General features: G+C 39.8%; 1 protein-coding gene across 2 annotated transcripts in view; it reads left to right on the top strand.

The window, feature by feature from the left end:
* LOC136864716 (carcinine transporter) overlaps positions 1 to 24801 on the top strand; it is a 214871-nt gene that overhangs the window by 159130 nt on the left and 30940 nt on the right. For both annotated transcript variants that reach the window (XM_068226112.1, XM_067142042.2), the window contains exons 4-6: positions 6631 to 6793; positions 8986 to 9143; positions 13629 to 13797. In XM_068226112.1, the coding sequence (XP_068082213.1) occupies positions 6631 to 6793; positions 8986 to 9143; positions 13629 to 13797 (490 nt within the window). The remainder of the gene's footprint in view (positions 1 to 6630; positions 6794 to 8985; positions 9144 to 13628; positions 13798 to 24801) is intronic.

Raw genomic sequence — 24801 nt, 5'->3', positions numbered from 1 at the left:
ATAAGACGTAGATAAAATCCCCGACTCGGCCGGGAATCGAAACCGGAACCTTCTGAACCGAATGCAGTTACGCTGACCATTTAGTGAAGGAGGTGGACCATCATTTTACTGAATTATTAAACATACCTATATAAATTCGATTAATGGCATAATATTCAATAGATGATCCTTATGTCTATATACAAAAGAAGTAGGAAGCGTGATATAGGCTTTTTGGGCTTTCTCTGCAAAACGTAAAGAATTTCACCTTATTTTCTTGGCACGGCATAAGCCCAAAAATGTCTATAAGTACGGGCCTTAACCCTGTGCCCGTTCGCATCTCGTAGACCATTTACAAAATGGCGGCGTAGGAAGATATGGCCCATGCGATCTATTAAGGCAGTGAACTTCTCATTAATACGGTATATAGGAGACCATGCACGTCACGGAACGGACTGTTTTGGAAGACACTGCAGGACAGTAGAGGCTCAGTTGAATTGTTTTATAAAAAATATAGCAGCGGACTAATTGTTAAAAAAATATACTCTAAAAATTTCAACGGCAGAAGAAAGACGCAAGTACAAGCTAAGCTTTACATCTGAAGATTATCCTAAACTTCTGAAGAAGATATTGACTATTTTACGATCGACGATCAAATCTGACAAAATAATTCACCGGCGTACATTATAAAAGAGACGAGATATTATAAAAATAAGTAAATCGCGGTGAGATACATCTGACTTGGATCCGGTGAGCAACCACTCTGCGATTGGCGAAGAAGGACTCACTATATCGGAGGACCGATAATTTCGTATGGGAAGAAAGTTACCCCTGTTGTTATAAATTAATATATATATATACGGAGAACTTATCCCAACTGAAGAAAATTTCGTCATTAAGAATAAGCAGTAGAACAATGGAATATATCATGACTGATTGCCCCGCAAAAGGAACTTTCTACGCTGTCTGCAGATTTGGAATGATGACTGCTTGCTAAATCTACATGATGGACTGAACTGGGGATAGGCACCGGCCAGCCAGGTGACCAGCCGATGAGGAATGGACCGGCCAGCCAGATGACAAGCCGATGAGGAATGGACCGGCCAGCCAGATGACCAGCCGATGAGGAATGGACCGGCCAGCCAGATGACCAGCCGATGAGGAATGGACCAGCCAGCCATATGACCAGTCGATGACCGGGAAGACGTTGTCCAACCGGAGATCCAGATCCTAACAGAGGGTCTAAGCACAACCAAGGAATGGAGCGACAACCAGACCAAACATAACATCTGATGAGCTAAGTTTTTACATTTTTAGTAGAGTAGTTTCTTGTAATCTACACCCTCACTCTAACTTCGGTATGTGCGGATTAATTGGTGATATTTATGAATTAGTTAAGAACGTGTGTGAATCATAAAGTGAAGTGTGAGATATTTAAGGCTATAAGATAAGATGGCAGTGTAGAATTAGAATTCTATTATATCATATACATGCTACCGCACTTGCATACATGCAGTAGAAACTAGCATGAGTAAATGAAAGAAGTGTTACTTGTGAAGATCTAATAGCAATGAGTCTATACAACTAGTGAAACTTCGATTAATCTCGTATTACTTGTACAATGATTACGTCACGAATTTACCTGCGCGACACAGATGAATATAGTTAAGTTTCGTATTCCTTTCTTTATAGAAAGAGGGCATTGAACTCCAACTGCTGTTAAAAGATAAGAGATTATTAAAATGCGTTTATAATAAGGCAATTCTAAAATGTTTGGCATATAGCTTTAAGAGTAATCGGCGATATGCGTACGGCAATAAGTATGCCAGTGGAATGATAATGTATATTGGAATGGTGTTAAAATATGGTTATTTCTCGGAGTATATTAAGGAATATTTGAAATGAAGATGTTTGTTTATGTTCTGCGGTATGAGAAAGAATTGCTATTCGCCGAGGAAACGTTGTGTTAGATTAACATGAGGTGAGTTTCTGTGTCATATGGAAAGAGTATGTCAAAAGAGTGAACATCGCGCAGATGACCCATTTTAAGGTAAGATTGACATGTATTATGGTAGAATTGTGAATCGTGACAGTTTTTATCTGACATTGGTAAATGGTATGTAGCGAATACAAGAGAGTTCTTTAACATACGGTTTAACTAGGCTCATGACTAAGTACACATGTGATATTCTTTGGTGCGGTGACATTTCAATATAATACGTATTAATTTCATTCTGTACTGACCATACGAGTTGAGTAGCTCGTACACATGAGAGATATTGAGTAATAGGAGATAGCTAAAGCACATTGAGCCGTTGGTGGAGGAGTGTGTGGATCGGAAACTACCTAAACAGTTAGATAGATATTCATTTCTTTTCACGCAGTTATGATTTGAGTTGAAGTGTATAAAATATAAAGAATAGGAAAATGGTTAGTTAGGAGCCATATGTCGTAGGCTCTAGGGAGGTATTGTCTTAGCCCGTGAGTTGTTATTTATGCGTATTCTAGATGAAGGACCAAATAATCAGAGTTCAGATTTATGAATGGAAAATTTGGAGAGCAGTTTTACGATTTCATACTCACGCAAGAGTTTGTTTGGGAGATACATACGCAAAGATATGATCAGATTTACATTCGCAATCTGACTTTATCCCATTTAATTTTTATTATGTTTCAATTTAGCAAACCATCCATTTTTATCACAGTGAATTGACTTAAATGTGGTGAGAATAATTAATATAATTATCGTGACAGTATTCACATCGAGTATTTATATGGAGACCGTGATTGCTCAGTGATCTCTTAAATATAATTAGAGTAAATCAAATACACTTCGGAACATGGCTACGAATATAGAAGTAAATAACTAATATGAACTTGAACATTGAATGAGAATGAGTGTAAATAATTTAAAATCTTAATTATTTTACTTTATTTGAGCCAGCGCTGACTCTAATCCTTTATACATAAATGTTATTAAGATAATACTACCCAGAATTCACATTTAACTTTACATTGAACATGATTTATTCCAATAAATTTTCTTATACTATTCTTTTAGAAATTGTCTGTGTTATGAATTCCTTTTGGGTAACAGCTAGTTTGTAAGTTAGCTAATAAGTTTAGTAGATATAAGTAACTGATGAATTTGACAAAAGAGAGAGATTCTTTTTGAGGTTTTCGGCCGCAGGTCCTTACTTGAGTGAATAGGTTCCCCCATGATGCGTGTCTCAGCAGACCGAGTCTCTTCCGAAACCACGTTAAAAACAAACACATATAAAATCTCAGATTTTAAGAGCGATAGATAGAATACCCTGAGAAGAAACCGAGTTACCGGGAGAACATTGCACTGACCGCTCGACTGTCGGGTGCAACCCTTTGTAGGGAAAAACCCTGGGGAACGAAATATATTACTTATTTGATTAAATGCCATGTCATTGGGGTCTACTGTTTAGGTTTTGACCAAAATCTGAGTCAATACATTGTTTGATTATGCAATATGGGGTTGTAAGTATTTTTACCAGAGAGCATTTAGGATTTTTTCCCACTGACTGTGCACTGGTAAATATATTTACCACTTTGCTTATATGACTACTTTCTACTGTGTTTTGCAAATAATAGGTGGAAAATGCAGATGGAAAGCATGGAACAAGAAGTACATATAATTATAAATGTCACACTGGCTCTGAAAATTGCACTAGAAACATGGGTCATGGAGTCTGTGATGAAATTGATGATAGCCTCTTCTGAGAGGCCTTTGCTTATAATAGACATTGCTGGAACAATATCACAGATATAGAACTAAGGCATATAGTTCTCCTTACAAACTATACGATTCAAACCAAGTCATCGTCTAAAATTAATTTCTAAGATCGTATAAGAATATCTTACAAAATAGCATAAATATCCGTTCAGGCAGGCAAGTGCCTAGGGGACCGAGGGAAATTTTGGGATATATATACCCCCAATATACGTCTGATTTGTCAACCCCTCCCCTGTGGGAAATCCTGATGTTAGTCACTGCATGAGGTAGCCTATTCTTACATTCCTAATTACCCTGAAAATGTATTTATTATTATTATTATTATTATTATTATTATTATTATTATTATTATTATTATTATTATTATTATTATTATTATTATTATTATTATTATTATTATTATTATCTTCTATATACGCCCCTGAACTCAGAGGAACTGAATACCATAAAGATGGACTAAATTTATGTTTTTCCGAAATAAACTTGAAGTGTTGTTTGGATATCAATCCATTTGTCATAATTTGGGATCCTAATACATCTTGTGACTGATAAAACGTACATCCATATACTTACATTCTTGCTGCATGTTTTCATATTAGTGAATATAACTTGTTGACCAGAATATTGTAGGAAAGAGCATATGCAAAGCATGTAACTAGAAGCTATGAAGTCTATTATCTGATATTTATATTACCAATTGCATTGAAAATGAGTACGTTATCAATATGCAAAACGAGCACACTATTTCGCCTTTCTTGGTACTTTTATGTGTAGACCAATGACAATTTGGATAAAATCTTTCAAAGTTAACCGCAAAAGATGCAATCTATGTTCACAAAATAATCAAAATATTCAAAAATATATATTGTTGCCTTATATAAATCAGGGAAATCCAGTATCTCGCTTAAAATGAGCTGTATTTTACGGTCAACACAATGCTTACACGAGTGAAGTTCAAGTGGCGCTCTCTGGTAAACATATGTACCACTTCCCGAAGTGGAACGATTCAAATAGCTGTGAAGCGCGAGTTTCGGAAAAAGTGGTAAATATTCTTACCAGAGAGCGTTACTAGACTAGAAAGCAGACAGTTACGGCCACTTAGGGTATTACCATCTGAACAGTTTCTATGGAAACCCAAGTGGTAAATATATTTACCAGCAACCTATAAAGGGTTAAAAGCACCAATGGTAACAAGTAGGAGCAGATTGCTGCCTTTGATGTACATGAACGAACTAGTGTATCCTCGCCTAGGATATCTACGCGCTATGTGTTATACGATTAGGAAATGAAGTTCCAAAGGAAGCACATAACATTACCTAAATAGGTAGTAAATGTTCCTATAAGAGATTCTAACTTTTGTCTTCTTATTCCCTTTGAAGATGCAAACAACGTTTGAAGCAATCCTAGCAATTTTCAGTTAATATATTTTAACACCAAAATCACCAACTCTCTGTATTGTTGGGAGGTTGTCACTAGTTCGGTCTACTATAATTGTTTCGTTCCAACATTCATTTATACAAAATACAGTAGAGACAACACGCGAGACACTGCGAGATATCGAGGGACAGTGATTAGAGCTCTCTCTCTAGCGGAACGACTTGAGAGTTACTGATTCTGTCATAAGAGCACGTGTATTTGTTTGTGAAGTTTTTGGCGTTATTTATGCGTTTGCATTAAATTGACATAAGTAAATAGTAGCGTGTGTCATTCCTTTACATCTCCTCTCAACATGAGTGGAAAGATATGTGCTGTGTTTGGCTGCAATAACTCTGAAGTGCAGAAGGATTCGCGGTCTTTCTTCCGTTTCCCTCGTGACAAAAAAATGTAAGTAAATATTGTGTTTGCATATATATTCTTCCAGTTATAAAGATATTTTTTGTACTTCCTAAACTTCTGACCTGCGCGACCCACATTTTAACTGTCTTAAAATATAATAAGCTTATTTTATTGTATAGTGCAGCAGTTAGCCTTCAGTACCGATGTGTTGTTGTAGGTGTGATCTGTGGGTTTGATTTAATTCAGGAAAATACACATGCATATGTGTGTGGCTGGTTGTGTTCCAAGTTACCCCATTTGGAATGCCGTAATGCGTTGTCAAGCACTGAAGAAAATATGGCTGATTTAAAAAATGTACATATTTTGTTGAAACAATATGATGATGCAAATTTGCTTTACCCTAATGTAATATCATTATGGCAAGTATTGCTTATAGGGAAAGTTCGAATGTTTTTGAGGCTAAATTTATAGATTTTCTTTCTGTTAGGAGGCTTCAAGTTAAAAGGGAAATTGTCCAGCTCTTAAATGTAAATTCAATGAATCGTGTGTAAGGAATGTGCCGATATTTTTGTTGACAAGTGTTTTAATGTGATGATACAATGCTTTCAAAGAGTAAAAATACAAACCTTGCCGTGAACGTTCAGGCAGGAATTCTAAAGCTAAAAAAATAATGCATAAATGAAAGATCAAGCCCTTTCACAGCAGTCCATTTCACATCTTGATTATGTGTCTATTTTCAATCTTTAAATAATAACCTGTTCATTAATTCTTCATTCGTTTATCCAGAATTACCTTAGCAACTTTGAAGTTAATATCTTAGTAACACTTTCTTTCTAGACGTAGTTTATTTAACCATTTCCGTATATACATTTCCATTGATATTTGGATTTAGCGCGAATTTTCAGATCACGCCACTAGGAGCGCCACTTGCGACTTGTCTCGCATTTTAACAAGGCTAAATCCGGAAGAGTCGCGTATTGTCTCTACTGTATTTGTTTATACTTAAACCCAAGATTTCACTTGTTGTACTTCCTCTTAAAACATCACCACTAACATTAGTATGTTTTGAAAACAAAAGAAAGAAAAAGAGTACAATTTCAATTTTGTTTCAGCGTGCCAGCACGGCTGGGAGTACGACCAGACTTGGTACAGGATGACAGCACCTACCCAGGAGGACTGGGTGTGTGACAAGGAGCTGTACGTCACCAACGTCTTTGTTTTTGGTCAGGTCGGGGACGTGGTCGGTACCTTCATCTTCGGACAGCTTGGAGATATGTAAGAATCAACACCAACAAAGTATCTTAAAGTGATTTAACCGCATTGCTTGCTTATGACAGTAAGTATTCGTATTCCAAATTCTTCTTCTTCCTTCAAGGATTAGAGGATATCTGTTCCGTTACTGTGGAGCCGGCGCTTGTGGGGACTTCGAATCTCAATTTATTTTAGGTTTATAGAACAGGATTTGTTTTGGAAGTCTCCCTTCTTTCATTCTATCTACCAGCTACTTACATTTTCCTGATATTCTACACAGTGTAAGTATTCTGAATGTTCTGTATCAACTGTGGACAAACGTTGACTTGTAAACAGTGGTTTCGATGTGCTTGCGTCAATGGAGCGGTACCATACGGTGTCATCCTCCCACCCTCCCACCCTCCCACCCCAAAAATGTTTTTACTAATTTCTGTCAAATTTTTAAAATGTCTAATGTGTTTACCAAATACATAACATAAAACGAAAGGGTTACAGTTTCATTTAAATTAAAATCATCAAATTAATTATGATCAGCAAAGAAAAGAATTCGGCGCAGATCCAGTCCGAATTTCTCGTTAAAAAGCAGAGAAAAAATGTAAATATAATTTTGAAATATATTAGCCTATGAGGACAACAATTGAAAATCTCCTAACTTTTTATGAGATTATTAATCATGCAACTACGTGAAATGTTGATATACTGTACATTAATGAATACAACAAATCATGTATTGAAAATAATAGAATTATAGTTCAGATATTAAAAATTAAATTTTGGCTGGAAATTTGAACAATTTTACGCAGTTAAATAAAAAAATACAACCTTTGTTTTTATTCCGAAAATGTTTCAACATATCGCCTTAAAATGTATACACATACTCTATTCCCTCAAAATGTTTCTGTTCCTTTTAATTGACACAAAATACTTAAAGCATTTTAATCTCAGATTTTTTTTTCTACTGTTGAAAAACTTTATTGTTGTCCAAAGAATCTGAAAAAATCAGGAGTATAGAGCATTTATATCTTTCAATCTGAAATTCCTTCAATTGAGAAACGTTGTTATAACTATACTAAAAATATAATTTTTCGGAAAATCATTAAAAAGTCATTTTAATTTGAATTTGCGCCAAAAATATTGAAAACATATTTTTGAGTAAAAACTGTTATTTTTAACTTGCAGATGAAAGAAGGTCTTTTAATACCAACATATAAGTATAGAGAACTATTTTTCGCAAAAATTAAGTTTTTGAAGATTGAGCGGTTGGACGAGGGGACCTAGGGCCTACTTCTTTTTCTTCTTTTGTAAATGTTTCAAACAATATTCAAGTACCTAGACAGTATTACACGCGGGACACTTTTGACCACTTTATCCGGCTAGAGCCTCTGTGTTCAGCCGTACTTTACTCTTATATTATAGAATAGCTGTTGCACTCAGTGTTGACGGGTTCATTTTTGTAAAATCTACTGGAGATGAGTGGGAGCAGACGAGATAGAGAAAGACTAACAAGAGCTGGTCAGTGTAACGTTAGAGCCTTAGGACATTGCCGGTCATCACAATATTTTCTTGTAGTCTGGTAATATTAAGATATCGGAGACCTAGCGAGTCTTTTCTTCCCCAAATTCCTTTTCTTCCTCGTTATTCTCGTTAACTTGTTACCATAACAACTGAATAATATCAGTCATGCTCACCGTTGATGGACTTGGCAAGAAGAATTTAAAACCATTCATATCTCTGATATCATGCCTGGCACGGTAAAAATGAATGATAACATATCGGAAATTGCATTTTCTACAATGTTAGTTATTCTGAACCCAGTATCTTCCGAGTGCAAGCTGACAGCTACGTGAATCAAACCGCGCCACCACTCGCTCGCTATTTCCCATTTATCCACTTTAATATAGCTATGCTACTGTATACTAATGAGATAATATAAAGCCTAGTACACATGGTGACTATTCCTGAACTTAATAATACTGAGAGTCGAGACATTCTATCAACGCGTTTTCTGTTATGTCGTAACAAACAGGAAAAAAAATTAACGTAATTTCGAATAAACACCCCACCTGAAGAAGAAATGAACGAAATATGAGGCAAAAATTTTATGTCTACGACAAAATTCTATTTGTATTTGTGCCTGGAGTATTACTTTCAATTATATAGATGTGCCTGAAGTATTCATTGTTTTGTAAAAGAAAATATTTTCATTTCTCTTTCAGCATCGGACGACGTCCTAATTTCTTCATCTCGATCATAGTGACGTCCATCGGACATTGCTTGCTTGTTGTCAGTGCATCCATCTACCCCGTCTTCCTAACAATATACATCTTGGGCAGCTCGGCCGGCGCCGCTGCCTTCCAGTCTCCTCTCGCACTCAGTGAGTATTTCTACTTGTTTATTGATTAGAGAGACTTATACTCCCTCCTAAGGAATACGCAAATGGCGTGCGTGAGGATCCAGGAGGGGAAGGGATTAAATGAGATGGGTAGGGTTGAGACTGTGGTCATGGAGGACTCCATTGTCGGACATATCGCTAAAGAGTTTGGGACCGGGCGAGTTGGCCGTGCGCGTAGAGGCGCGCGGCTGTGAGCTTGCATCCGGGAGATAGAAGGTTCGAATCCCACTATCGGCAGCCCTGAAGATGGTTTTCCGTGGTTTCCCATTTTCACACCAGGAAAATGCTGGGGCTGTACCTTAATTAAGGCCACGGCCGCTTCCTTCCAACTCCTAGGCCTTTCCTATCCCATCGTCGCCATAAGACCTATCTGTGTCGGTGTGACGTAAAGCCCCTAGCAAAAAAAAAAAAGAGTTTGGAGGAAAGGGTACCAGACTAGAGTGTTATCCAGGAATTAGGTTAAGGCAGATGTTGAGGAAAGTAGAAGATAAGGAGGAGAGAAAGGAGAAGGTGGTAGTGTTTCACGTCGGTACCAACAACGTAAGATAAGCAGGTAAAAATACCAACATAGTTGGGCTGTGTGGGATCTGGTAAACGCAGCACGGGTGAAGTTTTAGGAAGCGGAGATTGTTGTCAGTGGAATACTGTGTAGGAGAGACACTGACTGGAAGGTGATTGGGGATTTAAATGAGACTATGGAGTGGGTATGTGGGGAACTGGGAGTGAGATTTCTAGATCCTAATGGGTAGGTAGGAGATAGGGATCTGTCCTCAGATGGCCTTTACTTAAACCGCAGTGGTACATATAAGTTAGGAAATTTGTTTAGAAGGGTTAGAGGGAGGTCCATTCAGGGAAACGGGGTGGCCAAGGGAGCGGTGATAAGGGAACAGGAAACTGGAAATCAAGTAGGGATGACATAAAATTGTTAGTGTTGAACTGTAGAAGTATTGTAAAGAAAGGAATAGAATTAAGTAACTTAATAGATATACATTTACCAGATATTGTAATAGGAGTTGAATCATGGCTGAGAAATGATATAATGGATGCAGAAATTTTCTCATGGAACTGGAGTATGTATCGTAGAGATAGGATAGGAATGGTAGGAGGGGAAGTATTCATTCTGGTGAAAGAAGAATTTGTAAGCTACGAAAAAGTTAAAGATATGACACATGAAATTCTAGGTGTAAGGCTCATATCTAAAGATAATAGGCAACTTGATGTCTTTGGAGTGTACAGACCGGGAAAGGGTAGCGCAGGCGCTGATTCATAATTATTTGATAAGATAATCAGCTATGTGGAAAACGATAAGGAAAGGAACGTCATTGTAGTGGGTGATCTCAATTTACCAAATGCCAATTGGGAAGGTAATGCGAACGACAGGAAGCATGAACAACAAATGGCAAATAAGCTAGTATGGGAAGGGCAGCTGATTCAGAAAGTGATGGAACCAACTAGAGGGAAGAATATTCTGGGTGTGTTGCTGGTAAAACCAGATGAGCTCTATAGAGAAACCGAAGTAATAGATGGTATTAGTGATCACGAAGCTGTTTTTGTTTTAGTTAAAAATAAATGTGTAAGAAAGGAAGATATTAAAATGAGGACTATTAGGCAGTACCATATGGTTGATAAAACGAGCATGAGGGAGTTTAAAAAAGTAACTATAATGGGCGAGAAACGGTAAATAAAGATGTAAACAGACTCTGGGATGGGTTTAAAGTAATTGTTGAGGAATGTGAAAATAGGTTTGTACCTTTAAAGGTAGTAAGGAATGGTAAAGATCCACTATATTATAACAGAGAAGTAAAGAGACTAAGAAGGAGGTGCAGGTTGGAAAGAAATAGAGTTAGAAATGACTATGGAAGTAAGGAGAAATTGAAGGAACTTACTTGGAAACTGAATCTAGCATAGAAGTCAGCTAAGGATAACAGGATGGCAAGCATAATTGGCGGTCATACAAATTTTAGTGAAAAATGGAAGAGTATGTATAGGTAGGTTACTTTAAGGCAGAAACAGGCTCCAAGAAGGACATTCCAGGAATAATTAACGAACAAGGGGAGTGTGCATGCGAAGATATTCAAAAGGCAGAAGTATTCAGTCAGGAGTATATAAAGATTGTTGGTTACAAGGGTAATGTCCAGAAAGAGGAGGAGACTAGTGCTAAAGAAGTATTAAAATTTACATATGATAACAATGACATTTACAATAAGATACAAAAGTTGAAATCTGGAAAAGCGGCTGGAATTGATAAGATTTCTGGGGATATACTAAAGACAATGGGTTGGGATATAGTACCATATCTGAAGTACTTATTTGATTATTGTTTGATGAAGGAGCTATACCAAATGACTGGAGATTTGCTATAGTAGCCCCTGTGTATAAAGGATAGGGTGATAGATATAAAGCTGAAAATTACAGGCCAGTCAGTTTGACATGCATTGCATGTAAGCTTTGGGAAAGCATTCTTTCTGATTATATTAGACATGTTTGCGAAATTAATAACTGGTTTGATAGAAGGCAGTTTGGGTTTAGGAAAGGTTATGCCACTGAAGCTCAACTTGTAGGATTCCAGCAAGATATAGCAGATATCCTGGATTCAGGAGGTCAAATGGACTGTAGCGCTCCCTAAACTAGTCCCTAAATATTTGGGCGATGTTTGGGATATGATGATGATACGCTGGCCTGAATAGCTCAGAAGGTAGAAAACTGGCCTTCTGAGCTCAAGTTGGCGAGTTCGACTGCGGCTCAGTCCGGTGCTGTTTGCAGGTGTTCAAATACGGCAGATTTACCAGCTCGTAAAAGAATTTCTGAAGGACAAAATTCTGGCACCTCGGCATATACGAAAACAGTAAAAAGGTGGTTGGTGTGAGTAAATTATTATTATTATTATTATTATTATTATTATTATTATTATTATTATTATTATTATTATTTACCCTCCAGTTTTGGTTTTCACTCGGACTCAGCGAGGGAACACACCCCTGCAGCCTCAAGGGCAGTGTCCTGGAGCGTGAGAAATTTGGTCGGGGATACAAATGGGAAGAAGGACCAGTACCTCTCCCAGACAGCCTCACCTGCTATGCTGAATAGGGGCCTTGTGGGGGACGGGAAGATTAGAATGGTTAGGCAAGGAAGAGAGAAGGAAGCGGCCGTGGACTTAAGTTAGGTACCACGCCAACATTTGCCTGGGGGAGAAGTGGAAAACCACGGAAAACCACTTCCATTATGGCTGAGGTGGGAATCGAACTCCCATCTACTCAGCTGATCTTTCGAGGCTGAGTGGACCCCGTTCCAGCCCTCGTACCACTTTTCAAATTGCGTGGCAGAGGCGGGAATCCAACCCGTGCCTCCGGGGGTGGCAGCTGATCACACTAACCACTACACCACAGAGGCGGATTATTATTATTATTATTATTATTATTATTATTATTATTATTATTATTATTATTATTATTATTATTATTATTATTATTATAGCAGTAGTTTAGCTGCCTGTTTTCCACTCTAATGGGCGAGATCCGGGTTAGAATGTCCACCTTAAAAGTCACATGGCAACAGGAAGAACATCTATTCTCAAACCCCGGACTAAGAAACAGAATATACTGTAATATGCAAAGAATGACATTTCAACATTTGAAACAATGCTTTGTCAATAGGAGAAAACTTGAACTTGTTGAGACAGAATCTTCATGTGTACTCCGTTCGAATATACCATCTGTATGATATTTGACGATTTCAGTGAAACGCGCCTGGCTCTTTAGCAGAATGGTTAGCGTAGTGGCTTCGATTTATAGGGCTACGGTTCCATTCCTTGAGCTCGGAAAGTGGATATTTGTGATCATTTCGATACACATCTCAATTTACACACAACATATCACACTATTAACCACCACAGATAGTGAATAAATTCCTTCACATAAGGTTGGCGTCGGGAAGGGCATCTAGGCGTAAATCTAAGCTTATTTCATATTAGTTACGACCCAGATATTAATGGGTGTACGCGCATTTTAAGAGGATAAAATATAATAGGCAAAGTGACATTTCAACATCTGAAACAGTGCTTTGGCGATAGGTGAAAACTTGAATCACATGAGTACGTTTGATGATTGTAACTGGTAAAATGGACAGGTAAAAGGGAGACGATTTTAGTTCTGTTGCCTTGTTCAGCTAAATCTTGACCTGACTGTCCGGCTCCATGGCTAAATGGTTAGCGTGCTGGCCTTTGGCCACAGGGGTCCCGGGTTCGATTCCCGGTAGGGTCAGGAATTTTAACCATCATGGTTAATTTCGCTGGCACGAGGGCTGGGTGTATGTGTCGTCTTCATCATCATTTCATCTTCATCACGACGCGCAGGTCGCCTACGGGTGTCAAATCAAAAGACCTGCACTTGGCGAGCCGGACATATCCTCGGACACTCCCGGCACTAAAAGCCATACGCCATTTCATTTCATTTGACGTGACTGTTCCAGGCATGGAGGTATCAGACAGCAACCAAAGCGCCCATATTGCCATGCTTCAATGCTTGGGCTGGACGACAGGGATGTGTATCATGCCCATGATCGCCTGGGCCACTGGAGAGTGGAGAACCTTCATCTTGATAACATCCATACCCTGCGCATTATTCATTTTCCTACACCGGTATGTTCTTGGATATTCTACTGTTATTGCTAACCTCATTGCTACTGTAGATTTAGTGGCTAGGCTCGACATATCACCAGTTCCATGCTTTTAATCTAGTTTGACTTAGCATTTAGCAACCGTTTTTTTATGTAATCCAGTGGTCAAAATATGTTTGGGTGAAGATGATAATAATAATAATAATAATAATAATAATAATAATAATAATAATAATAATAATAATAATAATAATAATAATAATAATAATAATAATAATAATAATAATACAGTAAGGAAGATCGTGAAGAAAGAGTGCCAGGGGTTGGTATGGATAACCAAATAGGACCAACAAGTCAATAAATATTAATTTTAAATTAAATATATTGAAAAGAAAAAAGTTACATCAGAAATAAACAGAAGTTGCATAAATGACAGTATAGATCACTAAACGGCTGAAATAACGCTGTGCGAATTACAAATTCCGATTAAAAGGCGGACATATGAACTGTCCATTAAGCCATTAATCAGGGACTAAAGTCCATGCTACATAATTTTACATGTTGGAATTAAACATTACTGGATGGTCATTTAAGTTGTTCACTTAATCAAGAGCTAATCACATCCTACACAATATTTTAAGCTAAATAGACAACGAAAAGAAAGAAAAACTGTACAAGACTGAAATTCAGTTGAATATTAAGGCATTACTTAATTTTATAAACGAATAAAATTACAGTATTGGGGAAACCCTGAACTTAGTTTACATGGTTTCGTTAACTTCTAACTCCCCTATTCCCCTTCGACATGGCGTGAATAGGAAATTTATAAAGGAAGTACAGCTGCCTAAAAGGCCGAAAATATCGCCTCGAATCTGTCTGCCTCGGTTTCATTGGACAAATACCCAAGCATGCTTCTGCAGTAGGCGAGTGGCGAAGGAGGTGGGGGAAGGGGTGAATAACATAATCAGCAACTTGTCATATCAAAGTACAATCATTGGCTACTAATCTACCCTAACTACATTAAAGACATCTAGTTGAGCAGAGGAGAAATGCTGGGTTCAGTGAGTTCTAGAAGTCACCGTACGATGTCAGCATGGTGGTAGAGCAGAAAATCACGGCGCGACTAACAAGTTCACCGGTAGTTTGACAGGCCGGGAGAAATTCAATTTACAGTTTTCGTAATTTATCTCACAGTTTATTGTTTTCGTATTTCCTTGTCCTAAGGTATATGTGATACCACATGGTATCAATGAAACAGTGAGGGTATGCTCCGTTCACCCAAGTCTGTGGGTTACCGGGCGAGTTGGCCGTGCGTTTAGGAGCGCGCAGCTGTGAGCTTGCATCCGGGAGATAGTGGGTTCGAACCCCCTTTGTCGGCAGCCCTGAAGATTGTTTTCTCTGTTTTCCCATTTTGATACCAGGCAAATGCTGGGGCTGTACCTTAATTAAAGCCACGGCCGCTTCTTTCCCATTCGTAGGCCTTTCCTATCCCCTCGTCGCCATAAGACCTGTCTGTGTCGGTGCGACGTAAAACAAATAGCAAGAGTGTGGGTTACATTTCGCTTTAGTAATCTGATACATTTAGATGTAAAACTTCCACTTCTGAAGAAACGCATGGGTTTGGAATTCCCTTAACTTTCAACAGAAATGGGTACCAGGTACTTAATTCTTTCTTAATCTGCTTACCTTCCAGGGTTGGTTTTTCCATCGGACTCAGCGAGGGATCCCACCTCTACCGCCTCAAGGGCAGTGTCCTGGAGCTTCAGACTCTGGGTCGGGGGATACAACTGGGGAGAATGACCAGTAACTCGCCCAGGCGGCCTCACCTGCTAATCTGAACAGGGGCCTTGGTGGGGGATGGGAAGATTGGAAGGGATAGACAAGGAAGAGGGAAGGAAGCGGCCATGGCCTTAGTTAAGGTACAGCTCCAGCATTTTCCTGGTGTAAAGTTGGGGAACCACGGAAAACCATCTTCAGGGCTGCCGATAGAGAGGTTTGAACCCACTTTCTCCCGGATGCAAGTTGACAGCTTCGTTACCCAATCCATGCAGCCACTCGCTCGGTTTTTGAGTTTTTACTAATACCAGAATATCTATATGAAGAACACTATTTTTCAAATGGGGAGTTTTTTTGCTGTTTTTGTTTATATGGTAACTTCGTTCGTTTGTAATCTGTTTACCCTCCACGGTCGTTTTTTCCCTCGGACTCAGCGAGGGATCCCACCTCTACCGCTTCAAGGGCAGTGTCCTGGAGATTCAGACTTTGGGTCATGGATACAACTGGGGAGAATGACCAGTACCTCGCCCAGGCGGCCTCGCCTGCTATGTTGAACACCGGCCTTGTGGAGAGATGGGAAATTTGGATGGGACAGGCAAGGAAGAGGGAAGGAAGCGGCCGTGGCCTTAAGTTAGGTACCATCCCGGCATTTGCCTGGAGGAGAAGTGGGAAACCACGGAAAACCACTTCTAGGATGGCCGAGGTGGGAATCGAACCCACCTCTACTCAGTTGACCTCCCGAGGCTTAGTGGACCCCGTTCCAGCCCTCGTACCACTTTTTCAAGTTTCGTGGCACAGTCTAGCTCGAACAGCTGAGGAGCGAGGTCGTGTGGTGAAGTGTGTGCCGCGAACATGGTCGGTATTGAGCAGTACCGGGCCGCGATTGGGAGATAGCAGGTGAAGAAGAAGGAGACCAAGAATGGACGGGTGCTTAGAAAAGAAGGAGTAATAATGAGTGAAGCGGTGCTGGTAGTGACGGTGATAGCGGTGTTGCTGGTTATTGGGTGGGGTGGAATTAAACCCAGGCCCAAATACCAGCGGAAAATTTAGCATGGAGGACTTGGCAGCACTCAAGGTGGTAGTGAGTGAGGTAATTCAGGAAAAGTGTCAATGGGATAAGGTGCAGGAAATAATGGACTTGATGGAGGAGCAGAGAAAGGAGTTAGGGGACATGAAGAAATGGCTTGAAACGAAGACAGGGGAATCGAGCAGGAGAGTGGATAATAATGAGAAGGAAATCGAGTTATTGAGAGGGGAAGTGAAACATTTGAAAGATGAGGTGATGAAGATGAAGAAAGAAGTGGAGGGGAACAGGCAGGAGAGATTGAAGAAAGCCATATTTATATATGGAGTTGAGGAAGGTGGGAGGGAGGACAAGGTTGACCTGATATCCAAGGTGGTGGAAGTCATACGAGACAGAATGAAGATAAACTTCAGTGAAGTAGACATTGATGATGTAGAGAGAGTTGGAAAAACCAGAGGTCGGAGGCCTATTAGGGTAACATTTTTTTCAACCTTAATGGCAGATATTGTGTCATGTAATAGTAATAATTTACAGGGACAGAAAGTAGGAGTGAAAAGAGACTTAGCAAGGGAAGGAAGTGAAAATATGAAGATCCTGAACAGGCACTTATGGAGAGCGAGGAATCAGGGGCTAAAGGCCCGAATAAGAGGTCAGAGGTTGGTGGTGACAAACGGACGATGGATAAGGGAGCATTCAGTGGCGAAACTAAAGGAGATGGACGATAGCGCTACTTCCGAGGGAGGAGAGATGACAAGGCAAGATGGAAAGAAGAAGGAAGTAACAAAGAGGAGGGGAGACGTGGAAGGAGAGGAGATCAGCGCAGACGAGAACGGACAGTGCAGTGTGGATTCAGAAGACCAAAATAGTGATGGGGTGAGTGGGGGTGAGCAGCAAGAATCGGTGAGAGCTGAGTGCAGTGGTGTAGTGAGCAAGAAAGGACACGAGGAGACTGATCGACAGGAAGGTAAAAAATTATGAGTAAAGGAAAAAGTAGGAGTTTAAAAGACATCTGGGGAAAAGTACTGAAAGGGTTGGAAGATACAGAGGACATGGAACGGAATAGGGTGGTTAAAAAAGGAGGATTGGAGATAAGGGATGAGAGGTCGATAACTACAAGAAGTAAGAATAGATGGGGAGACTTAGAAGGGAGGGAGGGAAAGTTATAACTATATTGGAAAATAGGATGTGTGAATATTGAGGGACTAAGGAACAAATTAGGAAATAAGAAAGTTCGGGAAGTAATAGAAAGTTTCGATGTTGTGGCACTCTTAAAGACGTGGCTGGAAACAGGGAGGGAGATATCATGGAAGGGGTTTGTGATAAAATATAAATATAGAGGAAAAGAGAAGAATAAGGGACGAGCTCCAGGAGGGATGATAGTTCTAATTAGGGCAGAAATTAGGGAAATGGTAGAAGATATAGAGACCGATATGAAAGAAACCATGTGGTTCAGATTGAATATGGGAGGGGATGAGGGAAGGAGGAAGAAAATAAATCTAGCTTTTGTTTACTGCCATCCGAGCAATTCAGCTTATGCAAATAAATATTTTTTGAAGAGTTATTGGTAGATATTGGTAGGATAAGAGGAATGTTTCCAGGGGAAGAGGATATGCTGTTATTCGGGGATTGGAACGCGAGAATAGGGGAACAGAGCCCAGTATATAGTAGGGAGGATGGAATGTGTTTGTTGAAAAGTAGAAGGAGTGAGGACAAAATTATCAACAGTTATGGAGAGAAGCTCCTAGAGATGTGTGCTGTGGGAAATTTGTATATTCTGAATGGGTGGATAGAAGGTGAAAGGAAATTGACATATGTTACTGAGAAGGGTGGTAGTGTGATAGATATGGTTTTGAGTTCGGAAGGGGTGATTGAGAATATTGTAAGAATGGAAATAATAGATTGGATTGAATCACACCATTTCCCGGTGAGGGTTATGCTGAAAAGAGGGGTAGAGAAGTGTACAAGGAAGGAGGATGAGACGAATGATAAACGAGGGGGTAGTTACAATAAGTATAAATGGTCAGAGAAGGTGGGCCGGGATTGGAATAGGGTAGTAAAAGAGGAGTTACAACTTCTGAAATATGGGTGGGAAGGGGCGTTAGAAGAGAATGATACTGATAAAGCCTTGGAATTGCTGCTACATCCAATAAAGATAATAGCGCAGAAGGCGAAAGCTAGAAAGAGAAATAAGAAAGAGGGAGAAGAATGGTTTAATAGGGAGTGCGAAAGAATGCAGGGGAAGGTGATGGACGCGTTAGGAGAATATAGAAGGAAAGGTGGGGGCCAAGAAAGGGAGATTTTCTGTGAATTGAGGAAGGAGTATAAAAAGAAAATTCGTGAGACAAAAAAGGCGTGGCTAGAGGAACAAATTGAAGCCATAAATAATGATTGCAAGGCAAATAATTTTGAGAGAGTTTGGGACAAGATTAATAAAATTATTAAGGGTGGGAGGAATATAGAGAAAACGAGTATTGAGGAAGTGCAATGGGTCAGACACTTTGATGAATTACTAGGGGAAAAGGGGGAAGAAGGATGGAGAGGGATGGGGAAAGAGGTAATTTGGAGGAATAGGAGAGTGGCAATTTATGGTCTGGACAAAGAAATCACAAGAGAGGAAATCATGAGAGTGATAAGCAGAGTCAGAGCGAAGTCGGCCGGGGGATGTAATGGTATAAATAACAAGTTTTGGAAGGAAATTAGCAAAAATGAGATAATGATAGGGGGCATAGTTAAACTATTCAATAAGATATTTGAGGGAGGTACGTACCCGAAGGAATGGGAAACAGGAATTATATGCCCTATATACAAGGGGAAGGGTAGCAGGAACAGTGTGAACAGTTATAGAGGTATATCGCTGTTGGATTCCTTGAGTAAAATATACACTGGAGTGTTAGCGAACATATTAAGCGGGTGGGCGGAAGAGAGTAAATAAGGATAAGTTGCAACATGAGAGGTATTAATGTGTTGAAAGAAAAGTGGTATTTAAGGTAAGTGTGGAGGGAGACCAGTGTTGAAATTTGATTGTAAGTTATTATTATTTTCTACTGTGTTATGATTGTGTTATTTATTGTTGTGAACGTGGAGGACTTTTGTTTCTGTTATGGCTGGTTAGAATGTAAGTGCTGACTGTCGATGTTTTGGTATTGATCGGGAATAGGTCAGGGAAAATGAATGTGACGAAAGTTGCTGTAGGCATAAGGACAAGTGATGAGTTTGCTGGATCCTCGAGCCGATGACTGCTACAGAATTGCTATCATTTTTGTTATTATTTACTCCTATTATCTCTATTATTATTATTATTATTATATTATTATGTATTTAGTTAAATATAATAATAATAATTATTATTATTATATTATTATCATTATTTTATTATTAATTTTATTATTATTTTTTATTATAATTATTAATATTGTGTCTTATTGCTTTGTGAACATGTAATGGGGCGGAAAGCCTGTTTGTTCATAAATAAATACTATACTATACTAAATTTCGTGGCAGAGCCGGGAATCGAATCCGGATCTCCGGGGGTGGTAGCTAATCACACTAACCATTACACCACAGAGGCGGACTATATGGTAACTTGAAAAGTAAAGACTGTAAAATACACCAGTACACAATAACTGAACTGGAATTATTGAAGCTATAGCAGGTTATCAAAAAGACAATAATCTGTTGATTAGATGACTATAAGAGATGGGTTCAGACGTACACTTCATGAATGAAAGCTTACAGTTACACGATCCATACTACATAGTTATTTTGGTAATATTTTGGAGGTTTCTAATGCATATTTTCATCTTTGAAAATAATATTTACCCGAATTTTGTAGGTATTTTTGATGGTGGTGGTGTGAGGCGTGGATTGCCTTGTACTGTGTCTGAAGTAAATGACATGTATCTAATCGTCTCAGGTGTGAAGTTTTACCTATTCATCAGAGGTTTGGATCCCTCCTCACAAGAATTTGTTGCAGAGAAAGGACGGGGGTTTAACATCAGTTCAATTATTTCCCTGTATAAACATGACCAAGTTTTGCGTTGCATCTCCGCACTGTTAATTTATTTCCTCACCCCTCCGAAAAAACATCAAATAGCTGTACTAAACAGATTTCGTATCCCATATTAATCGGGCCACAAGCTTGATTTCTCATGCACCCAGTTGTCCTATTGCATATCCTAAAGAGGAGACGGGCAAGAAAGGTAAATGGTTACATCACAGAAACGCAGTTTGGCTTCCGCAGGGGAGTGGGCACACAAGATACTATAGACTGACTAAGAATCCTCGCTGAACTCAACATTACAGTAAAAGGAGTTTGTATGTCAATTTCGTAGACTAAGAAAACCTTTCGATAGGTATCCTGGCACAAACCTTTACCACATCCTCGCGATATAGGCGAAGGAGAACAGCTATGATTCTAATCAGGGACCTGTGCGATGACCATAAGACTGTTGTTTCAATTAAGCAAGGTCACTCGAGCCCAGTAACCATCATGACATGTGTAAGACAGGGATGTTTCCTCTCACCAACGCTCTTCAATTCTTTTGGAGATCTGGTGATGGAAGAACCACTAAGAAATACAGTGGCTCAAAAAAGTATTGGTCTGCCCATAGCCGTGGTATGAACGGAACTGTATGGTACAAATAATGGTTCATATAATGGAATTATACTGTACATATGCAGATATGTAAGGCAGTCAAGTACATCAGTAGGTTGAATATAGAGCCAAGAAGATTCACGCTGTTTGCAAACTGACTAGTAATACAAAGGCGTGCGTCATTACACGCCAAACAAGTATTGGTCTAATACACAATATCATCGTGACATCGTACTGTCTGCCGCATCTGGCTCATTGTGTCTGTGCCGACACGTTGGAAAGTAATATTCAGCACTGTTTCCGTGCTCAGCTAGCAATGGGAAGGAAAATGAAAGAAACAACCGTGGAAGAAAGGAGGATTGTAGTGCGACAATTTCAGGAAGGTATATCTTTCAAGGGCATAAGTGAAATTATTGGAAGAGCTGTTACAACTGTTAAAAATATTGTGTACAGGTACAAACGGACAAAGACAATGGAAAATAGACCAAGAAGTGGCCGTCCCTCAAAGTTATCAGTACAAGACAAACGGCAAATTGTGCGTAAAGTGGCCCAAAATCCTCCGCTAAGTGCGCCGAAGATAGCAGCTACGTTACAACAAGATGCAGGAGTTCAAGTGTCATCTGAAACCATCCGAAATATGCTACGCGAAAGAGGATATTCTGGCAGAACAGCCCGTAGAAAGCCGTACATCAGAAAGGCTAACAGAAAGAAGAGACTTGCATACGCTAACGAGCACATAAATGACAGCTATGAGGATTGGAAGACAGCCGTTTTTACTGACGAGAGTAAATTTACTCTCTTCAGGTCAGACAGACGAGTGACTGCGTGGAGGAAAACGAATTCTGAACTTGAAGAGAAGAACCTGACAGCTACTGTGAAACATGGAGGTGGTTGCCTTATGGTGTAGGGTTGCATGAGTGCGAATGGTGTAGGTGAATTAGCCTTTATTGAAGGAACTATGGATCACAAAGCATACATTAACATCCTCAAGATACATCTTCCATCAAGTGTACAAAAAACGGGACTCTCAGCAAAGTGTACGTTTACGCAAGATAACGACCCCAAACAGACAGCTCTGAACACGAAGTCATGGCTGTTTTATAATACACCGTGTTGGATGAAAACTCCACCACAGTCTTCCGACATCAATCCCATCGAGAATTTGTGGCACTATTTGGAGCAAAATGTGAGAAAGTATGCAATATCAAACAAAGCTGACCTGAAAGAAGCCTTAGGGCCTACTCACCGAATGGAATAACATACCAACGAAAACTACGGAAACCTTGGTCCGATCGATGACAAATAGGTTAGCGGAGATTATAAAGAGGAAAGAAGGACCTACCAAGTACTGAAACTCTCAAGAAGGATCAAGAAATTGCGTTATGTTAATTCAGACCAATACATTTTTGGTGGCAAGTGAAAATGAATGTTTTAAGTCATGGCTTTTTAGTTATATGGGCATGGAAGAATTATGTTTTTCTTACAATGTACATGTTATACAAGATGATAAATAATCAGGGATTCTAGTATATGTGAATTTTCATCATCATTCCCTTAGATTCCTCGTCCTCATATGGAGCATATCTCGACAGACCAATACTTTTTTGAGCCACTGTACGAAGATGGGTGTGAAAGTGAATAGAACAATGGTCAGAATAATTAAGTTTGCCAATGATCACGGTATATTGGGAGGAAATCTATCTTCTATACAGTTCATGATTTCCATAATAGCATCTACAGGGTGAACAAAAAATGCCGCACTTGGAGGTTGGCATGCGATTCCTCATCACATTGCAAAACAAAAGTTTCTATAGCCAAAACGGATCTGGTGCTGTTGGAAAACAAGTCGAAAACGAGAAGCTGGCAACACTGTCACATCCTGCAGCGCATCGGAATGTAATAGAGAAACGTGCATCATCCCGCTCTACCGTACCCGCCGTCGCAGCTCACTGAGTAGACTGCTGGGTTATTAAACCCACATGCACCATGGAGCTACGGCTCGAATCTACGTCAGGTTTCCTTTTTCCTTTTGTTTGTGTGACGTCAGGTCCCTAGTTCCGTCGTGTAACTGCGTTTATTAGCAAGACATCCTGTTGTCACATGACAATCGTCGAACACATGCCAGTGTTATCCATTGAATTGAATGCATGAATCGACTAACCACGCAGAACACAACCATAACTGGTCCTGTCAAGTGCATGTAGGGCGGCATGGAGTACACAAATGGCGAATACGTCGATATGCTTCTAGTGTAGGGTGCATCCGATAACCAAGCTTCTGCTGCTGCTTGTAAGTATGCAGCACGGTATCCTCAAAGGCGCCATCCCGGTAAGAATGTTTTTCGTCGCCTTGAGTAACGCCTGCGGGAAACCGGTAATCTTCGTCCACAAGCAGTGGGCAGAGGTTGTCCAAGGACTAGACGTACTCCACAAACAGAGGACGACATTCTTAACGCCGTTCACCAATCACCTCTGTCAAGTAGGTAATTCCAGGTATCTCAAACACTGGTCGTTGACGTGTTGCACGACAAAAAACTGTATCCATATCATTACACGTTAACTCAACACCAGCGGCCAGAAGACCGCATTCAACGAGTACAGTTCTATGAATGGTTTTTGCAAAAAGTTAAAGATAACGAACATTTTATAAAGAATGTGATATGGAGTGACGAATGTAGCTTCACTCGGGAAGGTATTTTCAACCATCACAACAGCCATTATTGGTCTGACCACAACCCACATGTCACCCGTGAACGTGGCTTTCAGGCACGCTTTGGCATAAACCTGTGGGATGGAATCGTAGGAGGAGTGCTTTTAGGCTCTTACCTATTGCAGAACAAGTTGAATGCGCCACGCCATCGTACGTTTCTGCGCATTACTTTGCCTGACTCTTTAGAAAACGTTCCACTTGGTGTTCGGCGACAGCTATGGTTTCTGCATGATGGTGCACCGCCATACTTTGGAATGACTGTGCGTAAGTGGTTAAATGAAGCGTTTTCCGGGAAATGGATTGGTGGTGGAGGTCCAATGTTCTGGCCTCCACGTTCGCCGGACCTTAATCCACTAGATTTTTATTTGTGGGGACACTCAAAGGAACATGTTTATAGTACTCTACCCATGGATGTACAAGGCCTAATAGTTCGCATGCGTGCTGCATCGGCAATGGTGTATGCAGGTGTGTTGCGTAGGTTCCGCTAAAGTATGCTCCAGCGAGTGGCGAAGTGTTTGCAAATGCAAGGTGGTCGCTTTGAACATCTGCTGTAAAGTGAACGTACCGGCTCTGTGAAAATAAGACTGGACGCCACACTTACACTATGATATCGTTGTGCGTAGCATAATGGGCAATCCAGTGTAGCCTACCTACTGTACTCTATTGTGTTTCCTTGTACCGCATTGGATAGAGACGATGTTACTGTATCCTCTAATATGTTCTACGTATTGGCTTCATTTGTGCCATGGACGAAACAAAGTTGTCGTTTGCGTCTGTAAGAAATTCATGTTATGTTTGAATGTTTAAATAAAGATAACTGTAACGGTAAGACAGGTTGTAGTGTATTGCATAGTGGAGGTGTACATTGGATACAATTTGATACATTAACTGAAAAAACTGGCGCGAACGCGACTCGAACTTCG

This window comes from Anabrus simplex, chromosome 1 (genome assembly GCF_040414725.1).
Source record: "Anabrus simplex isolate iqAnaSimp1 chromosome 1, ASM4041472v1, whole genome shotgun sequence".
Lineage (NCBI taxonomy): Eukaryota > Metazoa > Arthropoda > Insecta > Orthoptera > Tettigoniidae > Anabrus > Anabrus simplex.
Note: the sequence above shows the minus strand (reverse complement) of the source record. Positions and strands in the feature narration are given on the sequence as shown.